The 17,578-nt window shown below is 39.0% G+C and overlaps 1 protein-coding gene across 1 annotated transcript in view; it reads left to right on the top strand.

Annotated features, from left to right (window-relative positions):
• Sorcs3 (sortilin related VPS10 domain containing receptor 3) overlaps positions 1–17,578 on the top strand; it is a 186,356-nt gene that overhangs the window by 94,566 nt on the left and 74,212 nt on the right. Inside the window, exons 9-10 of the mRNA XM_052182067.1 lie at positions 238–329; positions 8,541–8,648. Of these exons, the coding sequence (XP_052038027.1) occupies positions 238–329; positions 8,541–8,648 (200 nt within the window). The remainder of the gene's footprint in view (positions 1–237; positions 330–8,540; positions 8,649–17,578) is intronic.

Genomic DNA, 17,578 nt, shown 5'->3' with positions numbered 1-17,578 from the left:
TCTATCAGTTTACATGGCTCGTGGCAAATGTCCTAGAAATGCCATTTCAGTGGGATGAGGAGAGCATTTGTTCTCTGTAAGTCTAGTTTCTCATCTATCAAATGCAGATAATGCTTTCCAGACCATCTACTAGGATCACTGGAAGGCTCAGAATCTAAATGAAACAATGTGTGTGAAAGACTGCAAACTGTTAAGCACTGCAAATGTAAACCATTGCTGTGATTGTTGTTGTTCCAGATCTTTGATGAAGAATACAATGTCTGGTTCCTAGACTGGGGTGGTGCCCTGGTGGCCATGAAACACACACCTCTGCCAGTCAGGCATTTGTGGTAAGGATGGCTCCCTACCATGAGCAGTTCTTCAATGTAGAAGGTTGGGACAAGTTATTCTGAATGGTTTTACATTCTCTTCTATTTTCTCACCAGCACACTGTATTTTTATTAAATATCTTTATATCGTCTACCTCATAGATAGCAATAGTATGCCAGATAATTCAGATGGGGCCATGTGATGAATGAGGTCAGGTGGTAGGAATGGGTAGTCAGGTACACAGAAAAGAAGAGAAGGATCAACAAGCCCAGGTAGCATTGGTTTGGAATGCAAAATATGAGAAATGGAAATTTCTCTGAAGGGATACTTGGGTTCATGTAACAGATCTCGAGTTCAGTTCTAAAAAAATGTTTAGTTTATGATTCTATGGCTGTTCCATCATAGATGAGTGTAATGTATATGCATCTAGTGATCAATGGAGTAAACTGAGATAATACTCTAGGTTTGTAACTATAAATAACTTGGGAGTAGTTAAAGCCATTGTGTAGGCTTAAAACTGTAAGAGAGTCTGGACAATGAGGGGAAACCAGGAACTCCTCTGGGAAGAAGAGCCATGGTGACACCAGTCTTTAGAATATATGAAAGAGAAATAGACAAGGATGTAGAAACCCATGAGACCATGTCTTCGTGAATGCTAAGGAGATAGATGATTATAGAATCAAAATCTTTAATCAGATCAAATCAGTTATGGAGCAAAAAGTACTAAGGGATTAAGTGACTTGGGAAGCCATTATCAGATTAAATTTAAAGTAGAAGTGGAGTTGGAAGATTTTGTAGCAGTTATGACTGTATGTATGAATGAATGAGTGAATGAACGAATGATGATGGATGAATAAATGAGTGTAATGGGGACCAGAAAATTTATGCTAATTCATTAGTTAGACAAAGAGTGAAGGAAGAATAAATGTTGAGGGGATATAGTGATGATTTAGGATTTCGACAATGGGTAGATGAATGTCTTATATGCAAATATCTTGAAGGGGAAGGTTCACATTCAGCTAAATAATTATTTGTTGGTGAGGCCAACTAAGATGCAAATGGTAGCATTCACCAGGGGCAGAAACTGAATCCCCGCTTTAACCTAGGCTTTGAATATCAGTAAGGACAACACTTTTAGAGTAAGAATTTAGTGGAAAACATCTGGCTATATCTGAAATCCAGCTGATGCCCTGGTGCCAAGTCTGATCTTAAGCCACCTCGATAAAGACTGTTTTCAGTTTGTGTTTTAAACCATAAGGAATTGTCACATTTAGGTTGAAGCATGCTAAAATGTTGTCAGTCTGTTAGAGCTTCATTAGCACAATACCATATTTTACAAGAAGATTGTAAAAATAATCTTTAGAGATATGTAAAGTTTCTTCCAAGAAAATTGATATACTAGCCTAAGGGTGAGCCCGTGAAAATTCCCAATATAATTATCATCCATTTGCTGCTTAATAATAACCTGGATTTGTTGAAGGAGTGTTACATTCCAGGCACTGTTCTAAGCTGCTCCAATGAGCTATACAGTTCAACTCTACATGTGTAGGTTTTTTTTTTTAATCACCAATATAATGGTTTTTAAAACACAAGTACATTGAATACCCTTTGAAAAGTGTTAGTGTACAGGTGTTAATTGGAGGGACCACTTGAGTTCCTGCATGTTAACTGTTAACGTTTTAGGCATGATAAGGAATTCAGAGTCTGTGACATGGTTCCAGCCTGATGAGAGATTAGAGTTGATATATGAATTTAGATAACCCCAAAGGGATGTTTGTTATTAGATGCTAACTGTGTAATACTAGACAGCAGTCTTCTTGAGGCAGGTAGCGTGAAGCTGATGTTTGGATTAAGGATGCTCGGAGCTACTAGCAGAAGTGATGAGAGGAAAACTAGAGAAAACGAAAAGTATGACTTGAGGCTACAATTCAGGAAAAGTACAGGGTGATTAGAAATGGATGGGAACTGAAAAATAGGGCAGGATTGAGAAGGTGCTAAGTGTAACTTCAAGGTGTTAAGGTTGGGCTGGTAGGTCATCCCTCCAAGTTTCAAAGCTAATTGGTATCTGTTGTTTTGGTTGGTTGGTTGCTTGCTTTTTTGTTTTGTTTTGTTTTGTTTGTTTGTTTGTTTGTTTTTGAAGGTGATGGAAATATTTTTGTAAGGGCTTGATAATGTCATTATCTTGAGTGTTTTCTTATAAAAATGGCTGGCTAATTTTTGCTTCTTTCAAGCTTTTGAAACTCAAATATAGTTCCTTCCTTACTAGTTCCATTAAGTTGAAAACTTAAGGTTTTTGTTTTGTTTTGTTTTGTTTTGTTTTTTTAAAAACCCATATTTTAAGATCAAGAAAGATTAAGTAGTTGGGTCTTTGTGATTCTTTTCTTATGGACCTCAGATTGACATTAGTTTGCATACAGATGTGTATATATGCACAAGATAAAAGAATCACCTTACCCAACCTTGCCCAATGTTATAGATGTTCTTATAGTTAAATACTAACTAAATTGCTTTGCAAAGAAAATAGGAATCATAAAAGAAAAGCTAGGGAAACTTTACCTAGGCTAACAAGGCATGCTATTTCCTACAAATTGAAATGATATGTAGTTAAATAGGCATGAAGACATAACACTTTACAGATTGACCCATCCATCTGTGACCTTGTAACTTTGGATGCACAGAGATTAAAGCCTGAGTACGGTTTCAGGCAAGCCCTCCATCCAGTATTACCACTGTGTCGTGGGAATACTAGAGAGAAATGAGCCATGGAGTCCCACTGAATGCAATTTTCCAGTGAAAACTCAGAGTGTGTAACTGGCAGGTGGGCTGAGGTGGGTTGAGGTATGATAATTTGATGAGCCCCGACAGACTGTTCCAGTCTCCCTTCAATGTGATGCTCTTGGAAACAGAAAGGGAAACATCACCTGGTCTTTGGTGGTGTTTTGTTCATCCATCCATGGTTATGAGCACCAGTGCTTTGTTTTGTTCAGAGAAACATTTCCATGAGAGCAAAAGTTCTAGCCAGTGCATGCCTCTGCATGTTCTGAAGAACTTTCAGGCACCCAGCACAGTATACCCCCAGCATATACACTAAGATAAAAGGAAGCAATCTGTCTTAGAAGGGGAAAGAAAGCTGACTCTCAGCGACCATTGGCCTCTCCTGTTGTATTGGACCTCAGGAAGGACATTGATTATTTTCTTTCCAAAATTCTGTTCTTCCCTCACGTCGATACTATATAGTCAAAAATACATAGATTATTAAAGGATTCTACAGGAACTATATAATATAACATTATATCTGGTGTATGATTATATCTGATGCCTTAAGAGAAACCACATTCCAGGAAAATAAAACAGTGAAGACCAGTTAGTAAGTCTTCAAGATAGAGAATTCTCATCTTTTCCCATGTCTTTAGTTGGGGGGAAAATGTTAACTCTGAGAAGAAATAAACTGACTTAGGATTTTTGCCCAATGTCCTAGTCAAAAATACATAGACTTTTAGAACTGTGCAATTGGAAGGACATTCAGATATTTCTGTATTCAGCCATTATAAGTTTTCATGAATATAGAAATATGCAACTCAAGAAAATATTACCAGTTTATCCATTTGTCCCATCATTGAGTGCTTATTGTATAGTTCTAGCACTACTACAGGGGCTAGGATACACAGTTGAGCAGAGCAATAAACAGGAGAGCTTACATTCTGCACTATTTATGGACTATTTATGGTAGCATCACTGGAATGTAAAATTATGTTTCCTTATTCTCTCTTTAAAAACTGATGGGTTCATGAATTCTCTCTAACCTCTAACGAAATTCTACATTCCCTCTAAATTCATTCATGGACATCATCTTGCTTTTATTGTGAATTACTAGTATATTCTTTGAAATATGTAAAAAAAACTTGCTAAAAGAATAAGTTGAAATGAAATGGTAATTAATTCAGCTTCTGTCTGTTGGGGTTTTTTTCTTTCTTTCTTTTGCTAACCATGCTGTCTAAAATTCATATAATCTGTTTCTAGACCAGTTTGTCTTCCACCTTAAATCACACTGTTTGGCAGGTCTTTTATATAAAAAAAAGTAATCTCTGATTGAAATTGAGCACAGTATTTAAGATATGGCAGAAGGATTATTTCTTTCCCTGAGTTTGCAGTCTATGGGTGTGTACTAGGCTTTATACTATGATCAGCTTTTGTAGTATCACTATTGTTTGATAATAATTTAACTTGTGATTGACAAGGAATGTGGTTGCTTTTGCTTGAAACCATTATTTCATTGATTAATCTTATCCTTTCTTCAGGTGTACAGCTTTTTATCCTATTAGACATCTTTTTTCATTCTATTCTATCATTGTTTTGTGTATGGGTATTTTCCCTGCATTTATGCCTATGTACCATGTATGTGCCTGGTGCTCAAGGAGGCAAGAAGAGGGCAGCAGATTCCTTGCAACTGGAGTCATAGCTGGTTTTGAGCCTCCTTTTGGGTGCTGGGAATCAAACTGGTGTATTATGGAAGACTAGCCAGTGGTCTTAAGTAATGAGACATCTCTCCAGTCTCTACATATTCCACTTTTAGCTTGAACCTATCTTATAAATCACATCCCTGATGAGAAAGTCATAGCTATCTATCCAAAAGGCCTCCCTGACAATATTAATGTCTAAACAGAAGGCTACAAAACATTTAAACAAGGACCAAAACTGAAAATGGCAAACCAAATCTTTGTGTCTCCTGTACTCTCTTCTTTCCTCTTTTGATCATTGAAATACTGCAAAAATATCTTCCATAACTTAATTATTATGTTTACTCAGACTATATATATTCCATCACCAAACCCTGTTGACTTCTCCCTCTTGCTGTGTCTGTTCTCTATAGTAACCTTTTTCTAGACCCATGTCTTATTTGGCCTTTTGTAATTATCAATGTCTGCCCTTGTCACTCATCTACTTGTAATCACTTCGAGTCCTGACATTGTAGTCACCATAGAGAAGTAAAATCTGTCTTTTAAAGTTTGCATCACATCATATGTCTCGCCTTTCATCTGGAGACAAAGCCCTCTATAACGGCATCTGGCCTCATTTACAGATTCTACTCCTCCTTTCCACTCTGCATTACCACTGACCATCTTTGTGTTGGGGGAACAGGTCCACACGACATTAGGCGTTCCCTCTGTGATATACCTCCTCTACACATTTCCATATCTCTTTCTTTACTGTTATTTTATATACCCATTTATACCACCACTTTGGAATAGGATTTTTAGTCGCCAGCTACTTTACATTATCATGCCTCATTTCTAGCTTGTCTTTGCATCAATTAATTGGCATATTTTTGACCCCTCAAGTCAACTAAAAATTGCATTGATGCTGTGTCTTTCCTTTACTCCCCTCTTTGTAAATACTGCTTTACTCTTATGACTGAGGACACAGCTAACTGAGGCACATAGTAGGTGTGAATCGTTTGATCAGGGGAGTTTATATCATTTGCTATCTGTTTTCATGTACTGCCATTATTTGGAGGTCATTCAGAATTTTACTTTCTCCTTGACTATTGGCAGCCTTACTGATTTCAATTTCGCATATAGACTTGGTATGGGATTCCCAATTTCTTTGTCATGGACATTAATGAGCTATTGATGTGGGGAGGAAAATGAAAATCCCTTGGGAATGACATTCAATGCAGTTATCTCTGAATATTTGCAAAGTCCCAGCCGTCATTAAGGATAGGCAATCTAGGCCCAAAGTTCTTATAGAAAGGACATTAAGATTTTTATTGTGTTTTCTGGAGTTTCTTTCAGGAGTTTTATTCCTTTTAACTGTCTCAGCCTAAAACAGCCAACTGTTAGAAATTACTCTTCTCAGGAAGCATCTACATGACACAATTGTGGGTATCCAATATCCCCTCAATCATAAATGAAGGTCACTCTTCCTCTAGAAACTGTGCACTTGATCCCACTAGTATATTTCATCCTTGTACTCCACTTGCATAGGCTGCCTGACTTCCTGGACGAGTCTTCGGGTATCTGCTAACACCATTCTTTCCTATAGCCTGTGAATCAGATCCTTCCATGGAGATTGTGCCATACAGCAGGGCTTCAGTTTTTGATAATTTCTCTCTCTATTTGCACTTAGCTCTGTCTTGAAGCTTCAGTCTTGATGCTGGAAAGTACAATGTGACCTCATCTTCTGCCTTATGGTTTCATCTTCTCTTGGTAAAGTAAAAATATCTGGCCCTTTGCACTGTTGCAAGCATATAAGACGAGGGCACCTCTCATCTTGAGATACATGTGGCCTTCAGTGAAGTTAGTTCTGCACTTGCTGCTTGTTCATCTTTATCTGGGAGGAAATTCTCAATGAAGAAATGGAAGAGGCCTTGATCCCATGTTGGTATTATTCTATGGAAACAGTAACCAATCTGCTTAGAGTCATATCAACAAAAAGGCTTGAAAAGAGAAGCCATAAAACCTACGATATTTTTCCTTAACCCCTGGAGTTACTAAACACAGCTAACTAGTCAGTGGCCATGGGAAACTCTACAAGTATCTTTATTATTATAGGAAATTGTAGAATGCAGGACCAAGGAAGTTAGAATCATGCCCTTTTCACAGAAAAGTTCTTCCCATCTTGGTGTAAACTAGCTTAGCTTTCAACTTAATTTAAAAATTAAAAAAATGGATGAATTAACAGAGACCTTAAAATGTAAGTGATAGATGCTGACAACTTAGAAATTCATGCAAACTTTCCTTTATGGCTGTGGATCAAGATATACCATAACCCTAACACTGTGGTCAGACTGGCTACCCTAGATGAGTTAAAATCTTGTTCTGAATACTATTTTGAATTTGTAAACTTGGGAAGAATGACAAGATAGGAACCCAGAGAGGGAGGGGCAGCAGAATTGAGAAATTCAAAAGTGAATAGAAAAGGGAATGGTGTGGCTTGCTGTTAATAGGAAAGATGATTCCTACAACCAATATATGGAGTTAATAAAATCATACTGGAAGAATTGAGTGGATAGAATAAAAGAGGGCCTCTCACATTCCTTTTCTTTCCATGAATTATCATTTATCATTTCTTTAGTCCAGATGAGTATTAGGGCTATGATGATTAATGGGACAGTCCTCGACCTCAAAACGTTCACAGTTTAGTAAGAGTCAGACACATTTTATGAAATGATGCATAATATAAATGACAAAACAAGTAGCCCAGATGCACATGAGACGTGTAAGGAGTCATTCAAAGACTAAAATAAGTATATTCTCTAACCCCGAGAGCTTAAAACCGTTAATATATGGAAAGTCCCATATATCTGAAGAGTTTAATCATCTTAAATTTTGTACCTAGAAAAGATTTAGGAACTTGACAAATGATCCTAGGAGATTAAGAAGCCAAGAACACACCTCTGGGCTCTGTTCTCTGTTTAAATAAAAATGTAGACAGGTACTTGATATTGTCAAGAAATAGAAGGAAGCAGACACATGGAATCGTTGCAGTTCCCTCCACTAGAAGCACCCTTTAAAGAAGTGCATGCTCGGCACTCACAAAGGACCAGACCTGTATGTTACTCTTGGACAAAAGATGGAACAGGACATTTCAGAGCAGGTCAGACACACACTAGCCATTTCTCCAATCCTTTAAAGTGATATTGAAAAGGTAGAATAGTCCCAACATCCCTTCTGAACGAATAGGAAATTGCTTTTTTTTTATGTTTGATCTGAAAGACATATGCACCTCCTTTCCACAAGGCATACCCACAGTTCTCAATTTATCTGTGTCAGAAACTCAAAAGGCTGAGCTGATTGTGCTGTAAATTGAAACTCCAGTTTCATTCTTAGTATTTGAAATGTGACTTTCTATCCATTGAGCCACCCTGCTTGTGTGTGTCTATGTTTATGTGTGTGTATGTGTGTGTGTGTATGTGTGTGTGTGTGTGAGTGTGTATGTGTATGTGTGTGTGTGTGTGTGTGTGAGTGTGTATGTGTATGTGTGTGTGTGTGTGTTTCTTCAATTCTAACATGCTAAAATATTTCTACAGGTCTGATGCCAGTTCTGCCTGTTCTGGGAAGAGAAATTTTGATCAAATCTTATGATATGGGGAGATGTTGAGGATTAAGTATTGATTATTCAAATAGCCAGATAGCAAGATATAGAGGAAACTTTAATAACCTAAAATATTCTTGTCAAAGATTGTGACTGTGTTTTGAGCTGTGTCTTCCATGTATTTGTTTCTGTATTAGGGTGAGTTTTGATGAAGGCCATTCCTGGGACAAATATGGTTTCACATTGCTACCTCTTTTCGTGGATGGGGCATTGGTGGAGGCAGGAGTAGAGACCCACATCATGACGTGAGTACTTCCTTACTGTGGCAGAAAAGACACTGGAGACCTCATTTCCCCTTCATTGATAGACTCAGCATTTCCCTGGGGAGTACAAGAAATCATTTCTTCCAGTCAGAGTTTCCTCATCTATGAAATAGAAATGTTTAAATTTGAACCCATCAAAACACAGAGCTCCTGACAGAATCACAGAGACTAGTACCCTAACTGGCTAGTGATATTTCTAACAATTTAAACACAGGGATGTGTGTTCCTTATGTCAAACTCAACAACATAAGAAGTTAAGTCTGTGAAGTGTTTGAGAGATTAGCATTCACACATGAGTATCTGCTTAGTGTTCAACTTGGACCTAGCCTGACACTCTTGTCAGAGCTGAAAGACCAGATGCCAAGTCCAGTATAGAACTGCTACATGTCAGCTAAGACAGGAGAGAGGACACATTCATGACAAATATCTTTAAGCTGGACTTGTGCTACAGTGCAGCTTTTCTGGGGACATGTATCATGTGGTATAGATAAAGAGTTCCTCTAGGGTTCATTCAGGGAGAACCAAACCCAACCAAACCAAAAGAAAACAAACCAAACTAAACCAAAACAAACAAAACAAACAAGCAAAAACATTGATAGTGCCTACCATGTGCCAAATAATATGCAGAGAGACAATCCAGAAAGAAATTTCTGCATTCTATTATCCCTACTTGTATAAATAAGATGGGCAAACAACTCTGATTTGGTACCCAGAATACTACGCCAAGGATTCACATTATTTTTTTAAATCAAGATGAGATGACTTTCCAAAATCATTCCCTGTCCTTTAGTTCCTCGTTAGGTACAAAGTAGAAGGCTTCTTTCTTTGTAGGATTTCTCTAGTGTGATACAGTACAAAGTTTAGGTTCTAGTTTTAAATTCTACATGCTATGAGCTACTTTCTGATGATATATAAGCCAGATGTTGTTACTTTTCCAATTCAAGTCTGACATTGCCCCAAAATCTTGGTCAAACATCCCAAATCCAACTGTTCTGTATTTTCATTTATTTTTATGGTGTCGAGAGGCTTGTCTATTTTGGTTCTCTTAACTCATAGCCTGATGTATTCTGCTCTATTGTGAGATATATTTTAACTTATTGTGTACTTCTCTTGGGCATGGCTTTGAACAACACCATGCACCCAGTAATATGTCCTTGGCCTGATATTCTTTAGCCTGTTTAAGGCAACAGTTTAAATGTTGTATACATCTAATGTTAAATGGTAATAATTTTCCCTCTTCATGTGGAGTTGAGCTTGTTACATAGTTATGATGGGAGATTGAACTCAGAGCCAAATCACTTACAAAGGCATCAGATAGTGTTCTGTCATCCTTCCCTTCCATGCAGAGGTGCTCAGCAAAGCTTCTGTACATCATCTTCTGTCTTGCTTCAGATATGCAGCATGAGTATTTTATATAAGAGATGGGGATTGAAAAACATTCTTGCCTCATGAAATTAAGATAGTTTTAGAAACTTTCATCAAAACAAAACTATACAAGTTTGGGTTCTTGCTTTAAATGTTTAAAAGTTTACTTATTTATTTGAGAAATTTAAACCTGAATATCATATGTTTGGCTTATATTCATCCCTTGTTCCTCTCCTGAAATTTCTCCAAGCTCTCTCTACATACATCCCTCCCATCTTTATGTCTTCTACTGTTTCTTTTAATTATTAAAAACATAGTTCACCGAGTCCAGTTGGGACAGCATGTGTATCTATGGGTATGAGGCTGTCTACTGGTGAAAAGGCAACCTACCAGGACCATATCACTGAAGAAAATGGACTCTCCTCCCACTAGCAGCTTGGCCACTGCCTTGTAGTTCCTCCTCTTGGAGTGAGGCTGTGCCTTAGTTTGAATTTTATTGATGGAAAGAGACACCATGACCACTCTTAAAAAAGAAAATATTTAATTGGGGCTGGCTTACCTATCAGAACTTTAGTCCATTTTCATCATGGTAAGAAGCATGGCAGATTTGGTGCTATAGAGGTAGCTGAGAGTTCTTCATCTTGATCTGCAGACAGCTAAAGGAAACCATGTATCATACTGGGCAGAGCTTGAACATTAGGAGACCTCAAAGCCCACCCTTAGAGTGATATACTTCCTCCAATAAGGCTACACCTACTCCAACATGGTCTCTCCTAATGGGCTAAGCACTGAAACATGTTAGTCTATGGAGGTCATTCCTATTCAAACCACTCCTGTGTACATGCTGAAATGTCAATAGAGCAGCTCTTATGTGGGGCAGATGCTGAGAGTAAATGTAGGATCCTTGTGAGCAGGAGATCCTGGCTTTTATGCCAGGAAGTAAGCATTAGGACATGTGGAGTTCAACACACACACACACACACACACACACACACACACACACACACTCACACACTCACACATGTATACAGGCACATACATGTACAGAGGGGCATTCTATTAATTTAAGTTCCTATGAGGGGAGATGTTTCTACATCTTATCTCTTGAGTATTGATAGTATCTATCAGGTTTATACAAACACCAACTTTAGCCATGTATTCTTATTGGGTGAGTGAATTAATGAATGAATGAGTGACCAGATAATCCTGTGAGTCGGAAGGATCATAACTATATTGTGACCTTCATGTCTGGTCTCAGCCATATCCCTGGGAGTCCTTTTGTTTTTAGTTTTGGTTTTGGGATTTTAGTCAATTTTACAACTCCAGGAATTCTGCCATCCAAGGATTAGGGTTTAGTCATTGCTTAAGAGTAATGTGCTTGGTAGTTGGGTTAGGATCAAACTAGTTTTATCTATGCTCCAAGCAGAGTGGTGTGTCTGAAAACAGTGAAGCATCAGCAGGATAGCATGAAGGTTTAGCTGGCGAATGAGAACCTATAGAGAATGGCTTCCAAATAGCTCCTGTGAGATGTGTCCAGCCGCGCACTGTGATCTGCTGGGAAGTAGGCCAGGGAGAGACAAGAACGTCTCTGCTGCTTGGAGGGCCTCGGTTTGCTTGCCTTTATTGCTCTTTTTTCTATTGTCATTTCAAATGTTATTATTTCAATGTCTCCCTGGTAACCTTGACAGCAGCCATCTATTCTAGCCTAATTCACAATGAAATGTGACCATTCTTATTACTTAAGGCTGAGAATACACTGGGTGATTGGCATGCCAAGACTGGCTATTGTGGTCTCAGGCAGAGGCTCTTGGGGGTGACAAGGTGCTGGCGGATTCTAGAGCATTTAGCCCCTTACGGACCACTACTTCTACAAAAGGTTGTTTGCTCTCCAAAACAACACTTTAAAGGGAGCTCGTTTTCTTTTTGCTCAGATGAAGAATCAGATGGAAAAGCTTCATTCCCACATTCTCAATACTGTATTTGATTTTCTTTACTAATATGAAAAATTGAAACCAATTCACTATGATATAGCTAATCTTTTACAGGGACCACTATGCAGCCTCTCAGGAAAATACAAAGATATCTAAGGCAAGCATAGTTGAATTTCCCTTGAATAAAATTCAGTCACTTATAGGAGCAGGCAGAATAACAGTACCTGAGGAGATTTCAGCCTAATCCGCAAGAATCCAGCAAAGATCTGCAGACAATTTGCATACATCTTTCACCTTCTCTAGGTCAGGTGTCAGCATGGGGTATTTTCTCAAATGTGATTCTGTGGGATTTTCCCAGCACTCCTTGCAGTATAGAAGGGATTATCATCCTTGAGCAGATGAGGATGCCAAAGCTCGAAGAAATGTCTAAAACAGACAACGTAAGAGCAAAGACTATGAACTCAAATGGAGGAAGGGACAAGAAATCTCTAAGGTTTGCCAACAAAGAAGCATGAGGGTTTTTAGGAAAGTGTCAGGATTCTAATGATTTAGTAAGCATTGATGGGTGGCCCTCTGTGCTCGCCCCTTCCTAAGCCAAAGAAGTCCTGTCCCAGAACTTTATGTCACAGTCTGTGTGAAAAGGGTACAATGAAAACATGAAAGAATTAAGGCTTAATTAAAAGGCAAGATGTGAGGCAATTGGTTTTTGCCATTGGATGTTATCAAACAGGTGGTGAAAGACAGAGGAGTATTAACAAAGGCTTCATGGCTGTGCAGAGGCGTCACTGCAGGTAGGTCATACAGTCTGAGCAAAGAGGAAGGGTAAGAATGTGCCTAGCTTGTCAAAAAGAGGCTGCTTAGTAGGGAAGCCTACAAATGCCTTTAGCAAATTGGCTAGACTCTACTGTCTTGCTGACTCCCCTTGCAAATCCCCCTCTAATTGGCATAAATCTCTGATCCATTGTTCTACTAGCAGAACTAATAGCCAAAGTGAAGGGGAGAGATAACATTTTGCCTAGAAAATTATGCAAACCCCAAGGCTGCAGAGGTTTGAATGGAAGCAAAGACCTCCTTTCTGCTTAAGAGCCAGCAGCTACATGCTCAGCGGGAAACAGACACTTAAGTATATATAGCCTGAGTGTGCTGTGGAGGCCCAACTCTAAGCTGTAAATGCATTGTTAGCGTCTAGTAACTGCATCCGATAACGTGTCTGGAAATGAACCAGAGCTGTTCCCATTGATCTGTTTTTCAATTTTCTGTTGTTTGCTGGAAGAGCCTGACTTGACTTTGCCCAAAGTAAGTCGTTCGAGTGATCGGCAAATCCAGTGAAACTCCTCAGTCACAGCTTTCACACTGTGGCTTGATTCCCAGTCTTCAGTTTATCACTAGGCTTCCTGCCATTCAGAGACATAACTTCCATTTGGGGCAAGGGAAGCAAGTGCTGAATGCTAGGATGCAGGGATTCTGCATCACACTGGGATGTGCTGGGGCTGGCCCTGACCTGAAAGGAGAACAGTGATTCTAACCAACAGATTTTCATGGAGTCTCCAAAGGGTTATGTGTAGAGTTTGACGCCAGATGTTAGAACTTCATCTCAGGGATGGTACTTACCACCAATGTGAGGTCCCCTTGAGGTTCAGTTTCCTCACCTGGATGTGAGGATGAAAAGAAACAGCCTCCATTGTAGGATTCCATAGATGGTTCAGTTGGCAAAGTACTTACATTGCAAGAACAATGACCTGGGTTTGATTTCCGGAACCAACATAAGTAGCCAGGCAGTGTATTGTGCACAGGTAATCCCAATGTAAGAAAAGATGATAAAGGAGAGACATTTGGGCTCAGTCACTAGCTGGCCTATGCTACTTGGGTATTGAAAAGTAAGAGGGAGATGCTGACTTAAAACACAGAACAGGTAAGTGGAACCTGAGGATTGACACCTCATTGCCACTGGAGTTTTTTTTCTCCAGCTTTGACATGCATATGCACTCATACATGTATATTTGCATACATGTAGACACATACACACACACACATACATACATATACACATACAGAAATACACATACATTCACCCACAAGTTCACACATAAGTGGCTTTAATCTTCAAAATCTAATCCTCCAATAATGGCTACCTACTGGAAAATGTTTGGCCAACTAGAGTAGAAATCAAAAAAAACCATTTCTCCAGACATCGAAGAATTCAGGCTTTGCTGACTCTAGTGTTTCTCTCGCAGCTATTCAGCTGCCTCAGGTCATTTCATGATGATCGCCTCAGAGACCAATGGGAAGCAGTGGGTGCCAATTAAAACTTAAGGGGGAAAATAATTAATTTCAAACAGTTTTTTTGTGTGCCATAAATTAAAATGTTTTGATGTTTTTACTCCTTTTAACATTGAAAACCTTGCAGGCTAATTAAAGGGGCGGGATCCCTCAGGTTGTGATTTGACCCTGAACAAGTGTGCACTGGGAGCTTTGTCCAGGCGATTGCCTGAAAACTAGCATCGCAGCTTTTGACAGAGTTGTGGTGCTCTGAGGCTTCTCCCAGAGAGGCCCATGTGGCCAGCAGTGTTTTTGAGAACTGACTGAATTATGAAGACTCTTTCTTCATCAGGCTACGTACGAATCTGTTCATAGCTGTAATTTGATGTCTCATTAGAAGGTGAAGGGATGCAAGAAGAGGGGCCTAGTTGGCTGCAGAGAGACTGCAGTGCATGCCCTAAGGTAGGCCCTCGCTTGTTCTTCCTGTTCTCCACTAAAAAATGGATGACGACGTTAGTCACACACCAAGCCCTTCTGCCATGCTGCACTTTTTACCTCAAGCCAGTTGAGCCTGCTGTTGTCTGATGGATAGTTCTGCAACCATGGGCCTGAATAATTCTTTGTTCCCTCCCACCATCACTCAGTTGGCTTTTCAGTGTCAAAAGATCTAATTAATCAGACACTGTTTCTGCCTTTAAATCGTTTCTTCAAATGTGTCTCCTTACCCTATTGAAAACATACTTTCCAGAAATCACTGAGAATCTGCCTCATGTCTTTTTTAAATTTTACCAATGTATAAAGTATATACCAAACTTTACACATACTTATTGTATATACATTATGATATGTAACCCACAAAAAGGTTCTGTGGATTTTGAGGGAAGAACACTTGAGATGTACACTCTCGACATAAAATACGCAATAACATTTGCTACCTCTAGGTACTCTGTGTGGAAGTTGTATTACACGAGCTTCTAGAAATCAATCATCCTGCCTAACGAAACTTGAAATTTATACCTATTGAATTCTCCAATCTCTTCCTCCAAATTCCTGGCATTGGTCATTTTTCCTCTCTATTTTATGAGCTTGATGGTTTTTGACACCTGTTGCGAATGGCATTGTGAGGAACAAGTTCTCTGTGAAGGAACTTTCATTTAGCACAATGCCCTCTGGGTTCTTAGAGAGTTGCCATAAAAATCTTAGTTGTCATTAAAATAGAAGTCTTCTCTTTTATTCCTTTGCCTTTACCTGTTTGTCTTATGTTTGACACCAGAGTATCCTGACCCAGGAGTTACTATGGAGCCAAGGTTGTCTTTGAACTCAAGGGAAGGCTTCAGCTTTAGCATCTCAAATTCTGGTATTATAAGCAGAGGCCGCCATTCTTGTTCAAATGCCGCACACCTAAAAGACTTTGCAGCATTGAGACTCCATAAGGATACTCTAAACCTATGCTAGAATCTCAAGGCAAACACCTCAGCCAGAACCTGCCCTTGCCTTCTCATTTCTCTCTCCAGCAGAGTCATTTCACTGCACAGTCCTCTGAAGTTGCTCTCCTGGCTTGGATAAGATTCAGAATTTAGATTTCACATCTATACTTTCATAACTACTTTATATATTTTTTACTTCATTTTAAAAACAGAAAAGTCTAGAGTTTACAGCCTACGGTCCTGCTCACTGAGCACTTGAAATTCATGAGGCCTACTTTGTTGTCACTTGGGATCCAGAGCTGAACATTTATTGCCAATCTCAGATCCATTCCACTTGCTGCTTCTGTAGACATTTCTAAAGCGTTCGTATGTTTTATGCTTAACTATATATGTGATATTGATATGTGATAAGTATTTTTACACTTTCTGGTAATTTCTGTGAATGTGAGCTCATAGTGCTTTTATATATTTTAAAATATAATTCATATAGGCAACATAAATGACTTAATTATTTCAATAATTATTGCCTAACTTGGGACCTGTTCATGTGGTCCAAGGATCCTTCACGCTACATGCCATTTTGCCATTAAATGAATATGTTTAATCTATCCATGGTACTATATATTTGCTTCTGGTTCTGTCCTATTGCAAACAGCACCTTACCTGTGCACGTGCCTGCAGTACAGTTAATGGAAGAAAATTTATGATCCACACACAAACTTAAAGGTGAAGTTGCTAAGTTACTGTCACCATTAATGTCCTGTTAATGTATCCTGACAATGCAACAGTGATTTGTACACAGCATTTTTTTGTATTTATTGTCTTTGTAGTTAGAATGAGAGGGCTTTTTCAGTAGGAGAGATGCAGGTTTGCAACAATCTTAACATCCTCCCTCACAGCCGTGAGCACAATCACGCATCGAAGTGATGCTGTTAGACTGGAGTGGACACTGCTTAAGAGCAGGTGTTGGGTTTCCACACGTTTTGATTCTACTACTGTCTTATTTGGTTCAGGGTTTGACACAAAAAGGGAACTATAATGACACAAATTAAAAACAGCTATCCCTTTTGCATTTCTCTCAGGGCTTTTCCGAGTTCAGGACCCTTTTTCTTCTTGTTAAGATCCTTCCTTAATCAACCCCCTTGTCTTCCCACACCGTGTTTCCCTTGGCTCCTGACTCAAGTCTTATAGGTTTATAGTTTCTCAGTCACCATCATGGACTGTAATTATTCTAACTCACAAAAGGACTTAGTTCAAGTTGCTTGGACAATAATTCCCTTTAACTTCTGTTTTGAAATTTGGCTTTTTTAAAAAAATATATTTAATTAAAAAATTTTAATTTAATGCTTCTATTTAGAATTTTGTATGCTAGTACAGTATTTAAATCATTGATGCCTCTCTATCTCCTGAAGTGCCCCCTCATTCCTCCTCAAATTATTTTCTTTAGCTTTATTACTTTGCTGTGTCAGTTCCAATGGTTTTAGTTTCTTTCTCATTTGGCTCTTCCCTCTACCTCTCCCCATTTCTATTTTCAAGGCTTTTGATTCCCCACTCTTTCCGCCATCTCGCTGATACTGTATCAGCAGCCAACACAGAGTCCACTTGCAGGGTTTGTGCTGTTGATCCCCTGCCTGTTCCTATTAGGATCTAGTTCATGTCTCACTCTCGCTCAATACAATTTCCCTCGTAGGCGCTGACCTCCTTTACTGCTAATCCCATCTACACCCTAATGTGAAAACAATCAGGTATCCTGAATGCACACCGGCAACCATGCATGCTGCCTGGATATTTGGAAACCCGCAGCTGCTGCCCAGTGATGGCTGGCCTTCCCAGAACACCGATTGTCCTTGATTTGAAACCCGTTCTTATCTGTTTCCTTCACAGAAATAGGTGAGGCAGGATTCTCCAGGCAAGAGGCAAGAATACACAC

Source organism: Apodemus sylvaticus, chromosome 1 (assembly GCF_947179515.1).
Source record: "Apodemus sylvaticus chromosome 1, mApoSyl1.1, whole genome shotgun sequence".
NCBI classification, from domain to species: Eukaryota; Metazoa; Chordata; class Mammalia; order Rodentia; family Muridae; genus Apodemus; species Apodemus sylvaticus.
Note: the sequence above shows the minus strand (reverse complement) of the source record. Positions and strands in the feature narration are given on the sequence as shown.